General features: G+C 47.4%; 1 protein-coding gene across 1 annotated transcript in view; it reads left to right on the top strand.

The window, feature by feature from the left end:
• Positions 1 to 12,550: 12,550 nt before the first annotated feature.
• Msra (methionine sulfoxide reductase A) overlaps positions 12,551 to 18,367 on the top strand; it is a 226,225-nt gene continuing 220,408 nt past the window's right edge. The window contains exon 1 of the mRNA XM_048330739.1: positions 12,551 to 12,732. Coding sequence (XP_048186696.1) covers positions 12,588 to 12,732 — 145 coding nt within the window. The 5' untranslated portion in view covers positions 12,551 to 12,587. The remainder of the gene's footprint in view (positions 12,733 to 18,367) is intronic.

Here is an 18,367-nt window from a genome sequence, read left to right as displayed (position 1 = left end):
TGAATGTTTGAGTAGTAAGTGGTGAACTAAATGTATATCTTTACATGATGAATATCTATCTATCTATCTACAAATTTTACTTCAAGACATCTCAACTAGGAAAAATGAACGATGGCTAACTTCTTGTTGGACTGAAAATTTTTTCCCCCACCAGGGTCGATCGATACTATCCTGTGTGTGGACCTCAATCAGCCCTGTAGCATAGTTCTTACTAGTTCCTTCAAAACAGCATGGAGCTTTTAATGTTAATAGAAGGCTCAGTATCTTTCCATTAGTGCATTCCATATAATACTAAGGATGTTCAGACTGGTTCCAAGAGCAGATGGATACTGAGCGCATTTAAATGACAGAAAAATAACTGTATTATTGATACCCCGAGTAACAGACAGATTAAGTGAATCACCAGAACAGCTTCTGTAAAGCGTCCTTCGTAATTTCTGGCGGCTCATTTTCATATTAACTGGAATGAATCTCTTCTAAAATATAATCAGATGGAAGGTGGAGGGGGTGGGGGCAAGAATGGACTCACGGATGGAAGGGCAGACAATCCTTCTTCCTAAGGAATTAGGTTGCTTTTTAATTTAAAGTTCCAGCAGATGATAATGCTCGGATTTCCCCAGAGTGGCTATGGTTAGGGTTTCTGCAGTCTGAGCGAGCCGGGCAAAAGCAGAGGCACGACTGCCGGAGCTTTCCACCCGTCCCTCCGTCTAGGACTCCATACTCGCACCAAGGGCGCACGGAGATGAGGAGGTGCTCGTCATGCTTCCCTTTAGATTACTCTCAATCTTGCTTCCCAAGGTGATGATCTACCTAAACTGCGGGTGACTATGCCTTACTCTATTTAAACTCTCTCAGGGACCCATTATCAGCATGGTAGAAGTCTTATCCCCTGGACATGCCTTGCACACCCCCCCCTCCCCTTCCCCATTGGCAGCCGCCTCCCAACCTTTCTAGCTGTAACTTTTGCTCCTTTCCATTCACCCAGTCCTTTCTGACCATACTGCATTACCTTCAGGTCTTCAAGTGGGCCCAGCTGTTATATGCTGTGCGCTTTGCACTTGGTCCCCCTTACATGGAATGGCTTTGCTCCTGGTCTATGGAGGGCACTCCTGTTTACCCCCCACCCCGGCCACCTTCAGTTCAAACTTCATAACCCTTTCAGGGCAGATTTTTAAAAAAATTTGTCCATTAGCATGCTTGCCCAAGAGAGTGGTCAGAGTCCAAATGAGCACATGTGCGACCAGAGGAACCTGATTCCCTTTTCTGTCCTGCCTTCTCCAGGATCTGGGTGGGGGAGGCTAAGTCAGAGCTGCACCCAGCACCCAGTTCTGGGCCCCTGGTTCTCCACGGATGGTGTGTCAGTGCTCTTGACTACGAGGTTATTCATGACAGAAAGATAAGAATATTCTCGGCTTTCCCAGAAGGTATGATACCAACCTATGCAGCTCCATCTTCTTGGGAACTTGCTTTTTAAGAAGTGATGTTTGAGTTTCTTTTCAGATAGGGGTCGCCTATCCCAGGAGGAAATAGCAGGTGTTCCGTCTGGAGAAGGAGCGCTGTGACAGGTTTTCCCTTGCTTTGCCTCGGCATGTCTATTTTAACACTCAGCCGGCTGTATTGTCGGTTCACTTGTTTTCTCTTGAGAACACAACTTATCTCCCATTAGTTCTAATAGCATCATCCTCTAGGATGGTCCAAAAGGCTTGCCTTAGATTATGTAAATAAAATCACTTCATGTATTTTCTCTTATCCTACCATCCATAACCAGCTCTTGATAGTAAAGTGCTCTTGACTGCAGAATCATACAAATGTCTCTTGGATTTTTTTAAATAGCTACATATATCACTTAGACATCACTGCATCCTAACACACATTGTGGGAGAAATGGTGAGATCATTGTGCACGTCTGGAGACAATGGGCCGCTAGCGAATGAATGTTGTAGTTGCAAGTGGAAGCCACAAGATGGCTTAAGGAAATGAATTTGTTCTCAAGCGAGATTTGCAGCTTAGAATCTGGGACCAAATTCGGGGGGGGGGGGAAGGGGGGAAACAAGCACGATTGGAGAGGAATCAAAAGCCTGTCTTTAGTGAGCCCCAAAGAGCCAACAGAAGCGGCTTAGTATCGCTTGACTTCAGCCCATGGTTTCTAGAGGTTTCGTGAAAACACAAAACTGTACGTCATCTTTCCACTTGCTGTATCTACATGCTTTAAACACTAATTACTGAAACTCAATTCAATTCCACAAATATTTATTGAGTGCTTAAGTTTCAATTAAATCTTATGAGTGGCTTATCGAAACATATGCCACAGAAAAATCACAGCCTGCTAGCTATGGGGAAATGGATGGTAGACCCCAATGTAAAGATGAGCTTCCTTTTCCTTTGTGTGCATGAACACTAGTCACCATTTCAAGAAGTGCTGGTGGGAAAATGATTGTGACCTAGAAAATTTCTGCACATCATCTGTAGGTAGAATGGGTGAAACAGAGCAAAATAAAGCAAAATCTTGACAGGACTAGGTGATTTATAAATCAAGATGGAGTTTCATGTGGTATTTCCCTATCTAAACCAGAGTTTAAATCATCAGATTAAAAAGTTAATGAGGGGCTGGGGATATGGCCTAGTGGCAAGAGTGCCTGCCTCGGATACACGAGGCCCTAGGTTCGATTCCCCAGCACCACATATACAGAAAACGGCCGGAAGCGGCGCTGTGGCTCAAGCGGCAGAGTGCTAGCCTTGAGCGAGAAGAAGCCAGGGACAGTGCTCAGGCCCTGAATCCAAGGCCCAGGACTGGCACAAAAAAAAAAAAAAAAAAAAAAAAAAAAAGTTAATGAAACAACTTCGCATAAACCTATGGTGGACAAACATAGGAGACACACCACTGACAGAGATGTCCAAGAGATGTTCATTTTGACTTCAAATGATTGGTACCGGGGGCCATTGTTGGAAAGGCTCATGTTTGTTTATTGCTTTAGAATGTCATACACGCCTAGTTAAAGACATTACTATCCATTTAACAACTATGTCAAGGGGGAGGTGTTGGTGAGGGGAGCAAAGCCATGAATTTGAGGTCCTAATTTTCAATTCTATTAACATTGAGATAGTAAACTTTGCTAATCTGCTTAGACAATTAAAAAAATTAGGTCAGCTTTCAGTGACTGCTTTTTAAAATCCATATTAAAGAGACCCTTTGGAAATAGGCAATATCAGATTAATTTAAAATTAATCTGATCAAAAGCTGGAGTATATATAAAGAAAGTCAGAGAAGATTCCTCCATAATACTGGGGACAGAATGCATTTTTAAATTATGACATAGGATTATGCCAGGTAATGAAGATCCTTCTACTTGTGCTGTGTGTTGGAATTAGAGGAATTTGCCACCATACTTGGCTATATAACACATTTTATAACTATTGATTAGTAACTTAAAAAATAATGATGAGAATTTAGACAGGTGCTGGTGGCTCATGCCCATAATCCTATCTACTCAGGAGGCTGCGATCTGAGGATTGTGGTTCAAAGCCATCTGGGCAGGATAGTACGCAAGACTTCAATCTCCAATTAGCCACCAAAAATCCAGAAGTAGTTCTGTGGCTCAAGAGGTAGAGTGCTAGCTTTGAGCAGAAAAACTCAGGGACAGCACCTAGGCCCTGAGTTCAAACCCCAGGACACACACACACACACACACATACACACACACACACACACACCCCAAAATGAAAAAAAAAAGAAATAAAAAGAAGGAGTCAGGTTCTTTTCAAACATAAACAGAAATTAGGCAATTAACTATTAAAGGCATTAATTTCTCCTGAAGGTATGGAAAATTTTTACTTCATAAGGCAGGTATTTTATTCTTATGTTTAGGCTATGTGTTCACTTCGACAGTACATCTACTAGGCTATGAATAAAGTAAAAGAGATTAAAAAAATTAGGTAAACAACAGCATTTTTTATGAGAGTGAAAGATAAACTGAACTGGTGGAGATAGTTTATTTAGTTTGTGTTTTTTTATTAATCAGTAGATTGCTTTCACATGAATTTTTTTTTTTTTGCCAGTCCTGGGGCTTGAACTCAGGGCCTGAGCACTGTCCCTGGCTTCTTTTTGCTCAAGGCTAGCACTCTGCCACTTGAGCCACAGCGCCCCTTCTGGCCATTTTCTATATATGTGGTGCTGGGGTATCGAACCCAGGGCTTCATGTATACGAGGCGAGCACTCTTGCCACTAGGCCACACTCCCAGCCCCCACATGAATTATTTTAAAATTAAAAACATTTACTTCCTGATTAGAAACATGATACTCTTTTGCTTTAGAAAATTTCAAAGCAGAAAATTATAAGGGAAAATAAAAATGACACACAATCCCATTAGAAGCCACAACCTCACTAGCATTTTGCATTCCTTTTCTTTCATTCTTTAGCCAATAAATCTAATATGACATGTTACATAGTTGGATGTTAGAGGAAGCTCCATATCTTTTCTGGAGGTGTCCAGCAAGACCCAGAGCTTTGGGCAGAGAGAATCAAGTATTCCATAATCAAAGGAGTTGGGGTTCAACTGCTCATTCAGGGTGTCAAGAAGCAGCAGTTCCTTGAAAACCTAAAGTTAGAACTACCGAACGATCTTTATAGAGTGCTCTGGGCCATGTATCTGAAGGGACATAAATATGCATACAGATAATCTGCATATCTATATTTATAGAAACATGATTCACAATAGCCATGGTGTGGAATCGGCCTCAGTGGCCCCATGGGTGGTTTCATCTAGCAACAGATGAAGGAAGAAGGAAAATGCGGTCTAGAGACACCATGGAGTATTATTCACCCGTAAAGAAGAATGAGCGTAAGTCGTTTGCAGGAACCATGGATGGAACTACAGATCAAGTTGAGTGAAATGAGTCATGCAAGAAAGACGAAGTTTGCATGCAGGTCTCTCACAGGAGGAAGCTAGACCTCAAAAAACACACAGCAACAAATGGAATGTGGAGAACCTGGGTGGGGGTTGAGAACCAGTTGGAGGAGGGAAGGTGAAAGGAGAGAGTGAAGAGGGTTAGACATGCTTGAAATACTTCATGTCAATGTATGAAGTACAACAATAAAACCCATTAAAATGTTTTTTTTTTCCCAAAGGGAGGATAAAAAAGTAAGAAAGTAATATGTGGGACAAATTTGATCAAAGTTCAGTAGATGGATGGCATTTGTGGAAATAGTACATTGAAACGCGTTTGTACAATATATACTAAGAAAGAAAGAGGTAGAAGACAGACAGACAGACAGAATACTTAGTGTAGAGCAGCAAATGGGGAGGCCCATATAACCTTTTGCTCCCACGCTCTAAGACTTGCCCAGGGCAGAGCAGGTCTTCAAGAACAGGAAATCAGCACTTTGGCTGGGGAGAGGTTTGGCAATACCTGGCGTCTGAGCATGCGCTCTGTGTTCTTCCTAGCCGGGGTAAAGAAAATGGAAGGACATTGGGACAAGGTGGAGAACGGAGCTAGTCACTGCTGGGCGTGGTGAGCCTGTGTGACTGGACTAAGCAATGCTTTGAAGGAAGCTGAGCCGGTTGACTTGACTCTAGGACACTTCGGCTCAGTTCTCCTAGGGTTAGGGCTTCCTAGGAGCCTGAGGAGTCTTCTGGCCTGTGGAGTCTCACAGGAGGGGACCCCTGTCCTAGGGAGATGTGATGGGCAGTTATCCCCAGAGTTCTCGAGTGGCACCTGCCCCACAGAGGACTCCTGTGCCTGGAAAGCCTGCCGAGTAACCCACAGAGAGGCATGTGGTGGTCTAACCATGGAAGGCTTGTTTCGTCTTTGCTCCTCCCCATAGGGAATTCTGTAAGTGCTTGACCCTGGGGGAAGGAGAAGGAAGAAGGAAAAGCTCTTCCTTTTTCTGTGACTTCCAAGAAGCAGGGAGAGAGGAAGGAGTGGTTTCTTTGTAGAGATAAGAGGCGTACTAGATGAGTGACATCTCCACACAAGGACTGGAGTGGCTGTTAGGAGCTGGAGACAGTAGATGCTCACCTTACTCTCCAGGCATCTTCAGGGAGGGAAGGGGATCTGACTTACTGTCCTATTACTCAGCTTATGTTTTCTTTTCTCAACTTCAAAGTTTTTCAATGAATAGTATGGTGTTTATAACTACAAAGTGAGGTAAGTGTAATTGTGCTTATTATCTGTTCTGAGTTCAGACTATTTAATAAATGAGTTATTCAACAGTTCTGTAGTTTTCTGAATTGAAAAAAAAACATATACAGTCACTGTTAAAGAAAGAAGAGAAAGTGGAAATTATCTTTATTTCTGCTAGCTGGAGGTAAGGACCATTAACATCGGGCATATTCTTTTGGGTTTTTTTATACTCTTTCTTTTACATACATATATGCACGCACACACACACAGATATAAAAATAACTGCACCCGTTAAAGTAATACGTTGAATAAGAAAATGTTCACCGGATCAAAAATGTCCCCTAGGAAGACATGATCATTTATTGAGATCTCCTCATACAGGACTCAACTGAATTATCAGAGATAACTATGATAATGAGATAGCTATGATTATGACTAAGCTTGACAATAGTGCAGCTTTAATACCATCCCCGTCAGCATCTAATTCATTCACTGCACCGTTTCCTGAGGACCTACTTTGTGTTTGCAGAGAATGTCCTGTGCCCTGACCACCAGACAGCTGAAATGTCAGATGGATGACTTTGTACTTTGCCATCTTTAGACTCTGGGTGAGCTTGATGAACTACCTGCTAGCCAGCAGATGTGCTGAATGCCTTCCCAGCTGAAAACGTTTGCAAGTCAATGAGTAACAGAACTTGTGACATCTCCCTCAATATGAGGGAGATGGTAAAGAGCTTGTCAAAGGTCATAGGACTAGTTGATCCACGACAAGAATACCATCCAGATTCTCCTGTATGCTTGCCATTTGTTCATCGAATCAACAATTGTTTACGAAGCCCCTGCCATGTATTTAAGTCCCTGCCATGGCCGTGCTCTGGGCTTGTCATGTCTTTATACTAAAGACAATAATAACGGTCACAGCTGTCAGGCATTAGGCAGTCAATTAAGTGCGTTCATTTGGATTATCTTGTTTTGTGGTCCTACAATTTTAGTAAGCAGTTAGAGAAGAAAAAAATGTTGCCAAATTACAGTCTTGGAGAAATGAAAATCTACCTGCATCATTTGAGGTTGATGGATATGATAAGGTGCATGCGAGTCTCTTGCCCCGGCCTCCCGAGCTCTGGAGGAGTCCTGGTTGCATGCATGGAGCCCACTCACCGTCCTAGGGACCCTGCGGCACCCTGGAGACTTAGAGAGGGGTGCGGTTGGTCAGGAGATGCTGCGATTCAGTCAGTGTTGGCTGGGTGCTCACCCTGTGACACTGCAGTGGTGCTCGGGCTGCACCAAAAAGCAACTGGGAACACAGTCCCTGGATGCATGGAGCCTGCTGTGCAGTGGAGAAGACAGATTTCAAGTGATTGTCCAAATAGAGGTCTGCAATAGTAACTAATAGTCATCAAGGGCTTCCCACATGCCCAATGCTTTTCCTACTAACTTACTTCATCTGCAACAACAGAGAAAACAATGGGCTGGGAAGCACGCATGAAGCCCTGGGTTCGATTCTTCAGTACTGCATACACAGAAAAAGCCAGAAGTAGCTCTGTGGCTGAAGTGGTAGAGTGCTAGCCTTGAGCAAAAAGAAGCTCAGGAACAATGTCCAGGCCCTGAGTTCAAGCTTCAGGACTAGCAGAGAGAGAGAGAGAGAGAGAGAGAGAGAGAGAGAGAAATACAAAGAAAGAAACCATAATTTTGGTGCTACTGTTATTCTCCCCAGTTATATTTCCCCAATTGTATTTAAGTGCTACGTAAATAGCTGTTACCCTGGCGTCCTGGAATGTGTGCTCCAAGGAGACGACCATTGAAGGAGACCCATGAGCGCTCCGTTCCTTAGAGCTCAGTTCCTTCTAGGGATGCTTGATTCACTTTTCCTGTGGGAAAAAAACGTGGAATCTTTCCTAGGAAGGACAGGCTCACGGTGATATGAGATCATTTGGGGAGACCTACCTTAGCCTAGGGGGAGAGCAAGTGAGAGTTCCCCTCTAACAAGGAGCAGGAGAGGGTTGCCTAAGCTGCCGTCTTGCAGGCGGGGTGGGTGGTAGGCCGGGACCTGGAGAGCGGTGAGCAGTGCACGCGAGCTACTTCTCCCGTGCCTACGTCAGGGCTGGACAAATGCCGTCCTTGAGTTGTTCTTGGATCTGGTATGAGGACTCTGACCCTGACCCCTCTCAGGGCACCCACAGATCTTGCTACCCATGGAGGGGCTGAATGAAGCCAGGGAAGCCCAGAGCCCCAAGAGGTAGCTGCAAGCATGGGGTCAGCAGTGTGTCAGGTATTTTGACGGTGTTGGGCAACGCATGTGTGTGTGTGTGTGTGTGTGTGTGTGTGTGTGTGTGTGTGTGACACCTGTGGTGGCAGCGGGGGGGGGGGGGGTGAGGGACGGATGGGAATCACCACTGAGACTCGCTCAGGAGTTACCCAGGGGCTGCTGGGGAGAAAGGGCAGAGCGAGCTCTTCCTGAACACTTCTGAAGGGTTTGGGGAAGTGTGTGGCACCCGAGTTCCCCTTCCCACTCTCTTACCACACCTTGCACGTGTCCTGTGTGTCTAAATGTTCAGCTCGTCACCGCTGGTGTTGTTTCCTGAGCATTGCCGCCATTCAACATTTCGAGATTTCCTCTCGGGGGTTTCGCCTCCCCATTTTTCTCCATTCGGCCATGGCCTCCCATGCACAAACCCCTCTGCAGCTTCTGACATGGTTCGGTAATGTGCTGCATGTGGGAAGAGGAGCTTCTGAACATTAGTACTGTCACGTAACACGTACCAGACACATGGAGATCTCAACAGTGACAGCCACAGCTACCTGCTTTTAAAAGCTGCAGTTGTAGTTCCTGAAAAGGGCGGATCATCTAGGCTCTGTCACTGAAGCCTTGAGGGTCCCATAGATTCTGTCTGGGGCGGGCACACGCACACACACACACACCCCTCCAGTCCTCTGGGTCTGTGGGTTCCATATCTGTGGATTCAACCAACCTCATACTGAAAATATTTTTTAAGAAACCCTGATATGTGCTGAATATGAACAGCTTCCTCCCCCCGTCCTTATTCTCAAAGTAATAGGGTCAACCCAGCTTAAGCATGAATTTATTAAAAGTTTGACCAAATGTAGTAAAAAAAAAAAAAAAGAGAGATAAATTTTAGAAAATTAAAAGACATTTCAAAGCCAAGTACTTGAAATCCCCAGCCGGCGCGGCGCAGCTCGGCCTGTGCTCGGGTTCTTGGAGGTGCCCTGTGGGGAGTGGCTGCTTTTAGATCCTGGTGTGACCTGCTGCGTGTTTGCTTGCCCTTCATTTTGTGAACATGTGCCTCCTCCCAAAGCAAATGGTGTCCCCCTCGCTCCTGCCGAACGAGTGAAAAATTCATGTGTCTAAACCGAAAAATCTTAGGTCTGTTGGAAGGTAGCATGTCTTTAGCAGAAGCTGGACGGTTTATGGGGAAAATGAATTAAGCATCTGAAATACAGTACTGAACCCAATGCATCCTGAGTGTTCACAGGCTTCCTTCCACTGAAGTCTTCTTAAAACATATGCCCAGGGGTCCCAAGGGCCCACGGTAGGTAACAACTGTTACACAGTGCTTACAGGAGGCATGAAGTGTAACACTATGCCAGTTTACATAAGGGGCTTGAGCACCTGGGGTGTCTGTGGGGTGGTTCTGGAACCAATCCCCAAGAATAGCGAGGGACAACTACATTGTGTTTCCTAGCTCTAGACGAGGTTTCTGGACATTGCAAATCATTTTATATTCAGCAATGATAGCTGTAGGCAAATTATCCTGGGGTCTTTTTCTCTTTGGATCAGCTATGCAAGTGGGTAAAGCTGCAGTGGGTAAAGTCAGTTGAAGACTCACGGCTTCCGTTCTGGAGACCCCCTTGTCTGCTTACTGTGGGGTGGGATGGGTTCAGGTAGAACAGTTTATAAACAACAGAAATGTATTTCTCATAGTTTGCGAGTGTGGGAAGTCCGGCGTCTGGGTGCTGGACCTCTGATTTTTGTTAAGGGCTCAGCTCCTGCCTCGCGGATGGCCGTCTTCTTGTCCCTTGCATGTGGAGGAATGCGGGAGCTCTCTGGGGCCTCCTTCCAAGGATGCTAATCCAATCATGAGGGTGCCACCTTCACGACCAGGTCACCTCCCAATGGCCATACCTTCTAGTGCCAGTTCACCGAGGGGTAGGGTTTCAACATAATCAACTTTGAGGGGGCAGGGAACACAGATACTCAATCGACAGCCCTCGTATGTTAGAACATGCATAAGCAGCCCGGGAGTGAAATGGCTGCGTCTCCCTTGGAGGCATTTATCAAAGTTTTTTCATCTCTAAAACTGAAAGATCGTCAGAGTGAAGGTACATACATACATAACGTATGTAAAGTGAATAGGTGCTCAACCATGCTAATGATGGCTATTCTCCGTCACCCCACTCCCCATTTTCCTCTTAATATTCTGCAAAATAATCCACACAAGTAATTGTTTTAGACAGCTTTGTATCTTCTACAGATAGGCCATATATAAGGCCACTTGGTTTTAAGTATGCAAATGTAAAGTGTCACTTTAGCTTTGTATTTATTCATTTATAAGGGCATCGAACTACCTAGTAGAGTGTCTTTTTATGGAAAAAGTAAAAAAAAAGCCTCATCTCCATTTGAATGAGCTAAGGTATCCCTGCAGAATTTGTAGTTTAATAAAGAGATAACAGCTAAGTGCCTTTTGCACAGTTGGCTCTTGATGATCTACTCTGCGTTTTTGGCATTTCTCTTCGGCAGCCTTGGAAGCATGACCCTCCATGACCTGACATGTGACCCCCAGGGAAGACTGGGTTTTCTTCCTTCTCTGCTCCACAGGGGCCCTGGTCCAGGCTTCCTTGCGTGCCCCTGCTCAGTGGGCCGGAAGGCCTGCCTCCTCCATGCCCAGGCTTCCCTAGCTGCTCCCCTAGGGCACCAGGCAGTAACTACCTACTCACTAGAGGCTCTCAGCACAATTTATGCTTGGGGCAACACCAAAAGCACACAGTAAAATACTGTTTAATATTTGTGACCCAAATGCAACTACGTTCTCATCAGCTTACTTAAATGTTATATCCTTACTTCACAGAGCAATCCGTTTTCTCATTCCTACTAAATGGAAATGCCAGCATGTGTTGTTTGACTTCAAGTATAATGTTTTTACTTTCCTTTTTTATTTCTTCAGCAGTGGACGCGTAGTTTTATTCAAGAAACAGAAAGCAAGGTCTATGGGGACAAGGCATGACTAAAGGCAAACCTGTTTTAGTCTCTCCTGAAAACATCTCACCTATTTTCCTACTATTCTGGTGAACGCAATAGTTTTGTGACAACTTTGCGATAAATATGGGCATACTGTCTCTTTAAAAATGTAATTATGAAAGTAACCCACCCACTGGTAAACTGTTAACCATGTGCACATACAAGTGTAGAGAACCTTGGCAGTGGAATCCTGCTATGTCCAACAAGAAATTTGCCAGATTTACTTTCATTTTTTGTGTGTGTGTGTGTGTTTTTCCTCAGCGGGCAAGTGGGACTATTATGTGTTCTTCACTGTACCCATACACTAGGTACACATTCATACGGCGCCTTTTTATCTAACATTAAATTAGTAGTTCCCCTTAACACGGCCAATCATCCAGTTCTCAATGGAAGGGTATTTCTAGCATGTCACACTTCAACCACCAGACAATGATAAAGCAAACCATTATGTATTGAAAGGCAATAGTGTAAAAATACAAAATATCTCCTTTGACAGATGAAGATTTTTTTTTTTTTTCATTCTTTGAAACGTTCAACAGTGACCAGGCCTCGAGTCACCCCGGGGTGTGTGTGTGTGTGTGTGTGTGTGTGTGTGTGTGTGAATTTCTAGGAAAAGGCTTGTGGAACCAGTTTGGTATCATCTCACAGCAGAAACAAATCAAAAGAACCGGGCACGATCCGGTTACAATACCTAGACACCCCGACACACAGACAGGCGTGCAGACACACGCGCACACGCACACGCGCGCGCACACGTCTTGCTCCGTCGAGTGCTGTGCTGGGCGGGCGAGGGGCGGGCCTCCTCGCACTGCCGTCCCGCAGGACAAAGCGGTCCCGGGGCCCGGGCGGGGCTGGGCCCGCGCTCCGCTTTCTTTCCGTGGGTGCGGGGTGCAGGCTCCTTCCCGCCCCGGCCCACGCCGTGGCCCCGGGGACCGGTGCACGCGCAGGCCCGCCCGCCCGCCCGCCCGGCAGCCGCGGCCCCGGCTCGGCCCTCCGCGCCCCCCGCGGTGCGGGGCGTCTCCGCGCGGCCCGGGCGGGAAGGTCAAAGGCCGCCGCCGGGGAGCCGGGCGTGCGAGGCCCGCGACCGACCGTCCGCCGGGGGGGGGGGGGGGGCGTCACCCCGAGGCCGCGCCCGCCCGCCCGCCCCGCGCCCCGCCCGCCCGCCCCGTCCGGCCCGTCCGCCCCTCGCCCGCCACCCGCCGCCGCCCGCCCATGCTCTCGGCCACGGCCACCGGGACGGCCCGCCACCTCCTCCGCCGCCTCCTCCCGGCCCCCAGGATGGGCGACTCCGCCTCGAGGGTCGCGCTCGGCCCCCAGGAGGCCTTGCCGGGCCGGAAGCAGCCGACCGCGGTAGCAGGTGAGGAGCGGGCGCATGCGCGGCAGCCCCCTCCCCAGCCCAGAGCCCACCGCCCCCGGCGTCGGGAGGGGCGGCCGGCGCAGGCGCACTGAGGCCCGGGGGGCGGGGCCCGGGGCCCGGGGCCGGGCGGGGCCGGCGGCCTGCGCAGGCGCACTGAGGCGCAGGACCCCGTAGGGGGCCCGGGGGAGCTGGCGGAGTGCGCGGGCGCCCCGTGGCTCAGCCCGGTGCCGCGGGACCGGGTCCCGGCCAAGCTCTTCTCTTTGTGTAGCCTTGGCGCTCCTCAGGCGAGAACCGAGCCCTCGGGAGGAGTGTGGCGCGTGGGTCTGACTCGCCGGAGCAAAGCGCCGGGGCGTTGGGCGGGCACGGGGTGGGGGAGGGGGAGGGGGAGGGGGGAGGGGGCCCTGCCTCGACCTCCGGTCCTGACCGGGAGGCGGCCGAGATCTCGAGGTGCAGACTGCACTCTTGAAGTGCTCACGCCAGTGTTCCGGCTGCCAGGACGGCTCCCCCCTCCCCCTCCCCGCCCCCCCTCCCCCTCCCCGCCCCCCTCCCTCCCCCTCCCCGCCCCCCTCCCCCCCCCTCCCGGGGCGCAGTGTGCTAACCGGTCACCAAGTTTCCAAGAAGCGTTTTCTCGGTTCCCGTGTGTGTGGGGGGGGCGGGGGGTGGGGTGGGGTGGGGACAAAGGACCGGCCCACGGCTAGCCGGCCCCGTGAGTTCACATGCACCGTGACAGACACCAGGCTTGACTCTGACTCCGCCTACCTCTGTGCCAGGAGGATGCGTCCTCCTTGCGTTTCCCCACCTGGCCTCCTCCACCGTGCGTGTGTACACACGCGTGCACACACAGCCCTCTGAGCCTCCTCACCACCCCCGGCCTTCCTTCTTTGCCCCTTCCCCCTCTTGCTAGCCCCCTCCTAGACAGCGGTTCTCCTATATTCAAGCCACGACCAGTGTTTTGAGCAGTACAAGTTGGGGAATCCCTGAATCTGAACTCTGAAAGGCTCCCAAATCCGAGACCTTTGGAGCACGACGTCTTGACGTCAGACCCGACGGCCTACTGTGGGACACGGGCAAGGGGACATTGCATGAGATTACCTACAGGTTGTGTGTGTGTGTGTGTGTGTGTGTGTGGTAGATGAAATAGGGTTGAGTTTCATATTTAGACTTGGGATAATGCGCTCACTGTCTTGGGATATATGTATGGTAATATTCCAAAACCGAGAAACATCTGAAATCCGAAGGACTTCCCGTCCCAGTCATTTCCCCTGAGGATTCTCAGCCTAAATTCCCTTAATGCAGTTCCTGGTAAAGTAGGCTGGCCCCTCACCCCAACATCATCAGCATTAATTGGGGGGCTGCGGCTCATGCCTGGCTACTGAATCAGAGGACACGAGACAATCTGTCCTTGAAACAAGGCCTCCAGACAATTCTGGTGGCTGCTCTAGTTTGTAAACTACTGCCATAGAGTTATTGGAACACAAAGTGGCATTTAATCTTTTACCAATGGCTCCATGCCTAAGAGTCCTTCATTGGAGAATTTATTATTTTTTTTTACTGGAGAATTTCTCAAGAATTCTTCTATCCTTCTTACCTTTAAAGAGTTTTAAGTGTTGTATGTATGTGAAAATGGGCCCAAGGTAACTACAGGGGAAGGGGAGGTAGGGAGAGATGAGCAGAATGATGGAAGGGTAACATTGATTAAGATGCATTGTACTCATAAACTGACATGTTAACCTCTTTGTACCTACAACTGTTTACAGATAAAGAGAAGCGTTGAGTTTTAAAAAGATGCCGTTATGAGGGTTTGAGGTAAGAAAAGGTAGAGGCAGTTTGAAAAGGGTATGACCTTTTTCTTATTCGCAGCTACACATGTAACCGGCACATCAGGTATTTCCTGCAGCAAAGCTAGAGGTGGACTAACAGTATACGTGGCCTCCAAAATTAGTGATTTTTTTTTTAATTGGTTGGTTGTGGGTTTTGTACTCAGGGCCTGGGCTCTCTTCCTGAGCTCTTTTTGCTCAAGGCTAGCACTCTACCAGTTTGAGCCACAGTGTCGCTTCTAGTTTTCTGGTGGTTAATTGGAGGTAAGAGTCTCACGGACTCTCTCATGGCTTTGAACTGTGATCCTCAGATCTCACTCTACTGAGGAGGTAGGGTTACAGGTGTGAGTCACTGACATCTGTCTTCAAACTTTATAATCCCCCGCCCCCAATCAGTCAAAACACAAATAGATTAGCCTTGGTCATTAGTTACCATTTTACATTGAATTGTAGGTGCTAGCCAGTGTCCCCAGACAAGGTAAGACAATTAGAAATGACAAAAGCAGGAGGAAAAAAAAAAGATGAGGAATTCTTAAATACATACAGGAATATACTGAATGGCAAAGGTGATCATCTCAGTGCGGACAAGATGGGATATGAAGTAAATTGTGTTGGGATAATTGCAAAGTCATACGGGGACAAAGGAGTCGAGTCTCTGTATCTTAATTTCTAAACAGACCTTCACTGATAATAATAACTCTCACACATTGAGTGTACGGCATGAGAGACACTGTAATGCCACTTCCTATGTTTAATCTTCAGAGTAACCCAAGGAAGAAGGGACTGTGATGATCCCATGTGTGGATGTGGTCACGGAGGCCTGGGCAGCAGATGACGTAACCCACGCTCCCGTCTCTGCTAGGTAGCGGGGCCGGCTGGGCACCGAGGCGGGTCACCTCGGCTCTCCAGACTTTCACTATGTTCGTTTAGTCACATGTAAAAATTAAACAGCTAAGTGTATGAAAAGGAGAGTTCTTTTGACACACTTCACGTAAGAAAAGCCCTCATGTCAATAACTGGAAAAATTAGACAATGTAAAGGATTGATACATTATGCTGCATCAAAATTAAAGCTTTTTGCTTGTTTTAAAAATCACTTAAGCAAAGTCAAAAGCCAGCTTGGCTCACCCATGTCCACGAAAGGACCGACCTCCCTAATACATAAGAAGTCAGTGAGGACAAAGCCAGTGTCCACCAGAAACACAAGAAGAGGTTTTGCATACAGTTTGCAGAAGAGAGGGAACATTTGACTTATATAAAAAGATTCTCAATTTCCCTTACAATGAGGAGAATGCAAAGGCTCTTTTTCATTTTTTAGGTTGGCAAAAGTCCAGAACTTTGATGGTGCGCTCTTTGTTGGTGAACTCTCAGAGAGTGTCGGCCGGCCCCACTCTTAGGGAAGGCAACTTGGCAGTATCTGTTAAAGATTTAAATGCATACATCTTTGGACTCAGAAATTCAGTTTCTGGGAATTCGCCCTTCAGATGCACTTTGCATGCATGCCAAATGATGACGCTACCAGGTTATTCACTACAGCTCGGTGGGCAATAGCCAATGGCTGGAAATAGCCCAAGTGCCCATCAGCGGGGGCTAGTTAAGTAAGCGGTGATCTATCTTTACAATGGGCTGTGCTGCTGTAAAGAGGACGTGGAGCTGTTCTATATGGAGAGAGTGCCAAGGTAGAGTTTAGGGGACAGGCAAGGTCAGAAGAGCACAGATAGTTTGTGAGCGAGTGTGGGGGGGGCGGTGTAAAAATATGCACGCATCAAGAAACTTTGGAAGGGTAGCTCCGAGGCGAATGGCTGGGCTGGGTGTGTGGGTGTGTGGGGTGAGATTAGGGTGGTTTTACATCACACTTTGTAACTTTTAATTCTTCTAAACTGTCTGTGGTGAATTCAATAACTCCACATTAAAGATAATCTCTTCTGGCTAATTGACCACCTTTAAAAAAAAATCATCTTTTGTCATACTTATTCCGAGTTGTTTTAAAATTTTGCTCTCATTTTTTCTTGTCAAGCACATTTTCTTTTCTGTTCAACTTGCTTTTGTAATCAAAATCTACATTTTGGCGTGATTTAAGAATCTAAATTTAGAAGGTGAAATTGGAATAAGTTAACCCAAGTCATTTTACATTTCATAAATATTCATCTTTATTGAAGCATCAATTGTGGTAGCATCATTTATACAAAGAAAAGGTCTTTGGGGACCAGTTCCTTCCGCTATTATGTAGAAGGCATTGTGTGTGTTTCTTTTATGGTGAGTGATGTACATGGATTTTTTTAAAAAAGAAAATGATAGGAAATAGTTTGCCTTTAAAATGTTTTTTTTTTCCCCAATGTGTGAATTATTTCTAAATTGTAGGACACAAAACCGTTGTTTTTCCTTTTTGCCTCCTGCCCAGAGGTCTTAGATGCTTTTACTCTCTCTTCTAGAGTCTTCTGTTTCCCTGACATCTCTGGGAAGAGGCCCCTCCATGCCTCCAACCATCTGCTCCTCCCCTCCCCTCCAGCCTCATTTCTCCTGGTGCCTGGAGAGCCAGTCCTCTGCAGGGCACACGACTGTGCCCTGTATGGACTGCAGACGCTGATGATTTTACTTGTTCTTTCATTCAGTGTCTACAGGACATGGACTTTCCTGTGCCTTTTCTTTTTTTTTTTTTTAATTTATTTTTATTTATTTATTTAGGCCAGTCCTGGGCCTTGAACTCATGGCCTGAGCACTGTCCTTGGCTTCTTTTTGCTCAAAGCTAGCACTCTGCCACTTGAGCCACAGCGCCACTTCTGGCCATTTTCTGTATATGTGGTTCTGGGGAATCGAACCCAGGGCTTCATGTATATGAGTCAAGCACTCTTGCCACTAGGCCATGTTCCCAGCCCTCCTGTGCCTTTTCTTATCTTACTCGTTCCTCAAAACTTGCCTGGCTCGGGATGGGGATATGGCCTAGTGGCAAGAGAGCTTGCCTCGTATACATGAGGCCCTGGGTTCGATTCCCCAGCACCACATATACAGAAAACAGCCAGAAGTGGCGCTGTGGCTCAAGTGGCAGAGTGCTAGCCTTGAGCAAAAGGAAGCCAGGGACAGTGCTCAGGCCCTGAGTCCAAGGCCCAGGGCTGGCCAAAAAACCAGAAAAAACAAAACAAAAAACTTGCCTGGCTCGAATTCCATTTTCCCCATTGCATCCTTAGACATTATTAGCTAAGTCGAATTTCTGCAGCCTAAGGAAAATGTCCACAATAAGGAATGGATCGTGGTACTCATTCTCCCTTGCTATGATATGATAGTCTGTCTGTCTGCCGCCTCTCCTCTCAAGCCTAAGCCCTCCCTCCCTTCCTTCTCTGCTAGGCAGACTGCGGGCCACTCTTGACTCCTGTATTGCTGTGGCCATCTCTGCTCTAGCGCTGCTGCTTAGATGTCTTCATGTCCGACGGAGCAGCAGCCTGGTTGTGGATCCGCTCTGGCAGCTTGCACTGTCCACTCCTGCTGCCTGACGGGCGTCCTCCCCTCCCCCCTCCTCCCCCCCCTCCCCCCTCCCCCCCACTGGCCCAGCCTGGGATCCACCACCTATGGAACCTCTGGTGAGATCTGAAAGACTGAATTCTTGCAAGAGGAGGTTTCAGGTGGATGGTGAATGGATGACAAATGAAAACCATGAGACTTCTAGGTCCAATTCTTTCATTTTTCTCTTCATCATCGATTCCCAGTCGCTCTGAGGCATCTCCTCAGTCACAGCATAGCACACAGACAGCCCCGGGTCGCAAACTCCTTGAGGGCTGGTCTGTCTTATTTGTGCCTAGAGCACAGTAGGAGCTTGCTGAACGA

Source organism: Perognathus longimembris, chromosome 21 (genome assembly GCF_023159225.1).
Source record: "Perognathus longimembris pacificus isolate PPM17 chromosome 21, ASM2315922v1, whole genome shotgun sequence".
Classification (NCBI taxonomy): Eukaryota; Metazoa; Chordata; class Mammalia; order Rodentia; family Heteromyidae; genus Perognathus; species Perognathus longimembris.
Note: the sequence above shows the minus strand (reverse complement) of the source record. Positions and strands in the feature narration are given on the sequence as shown.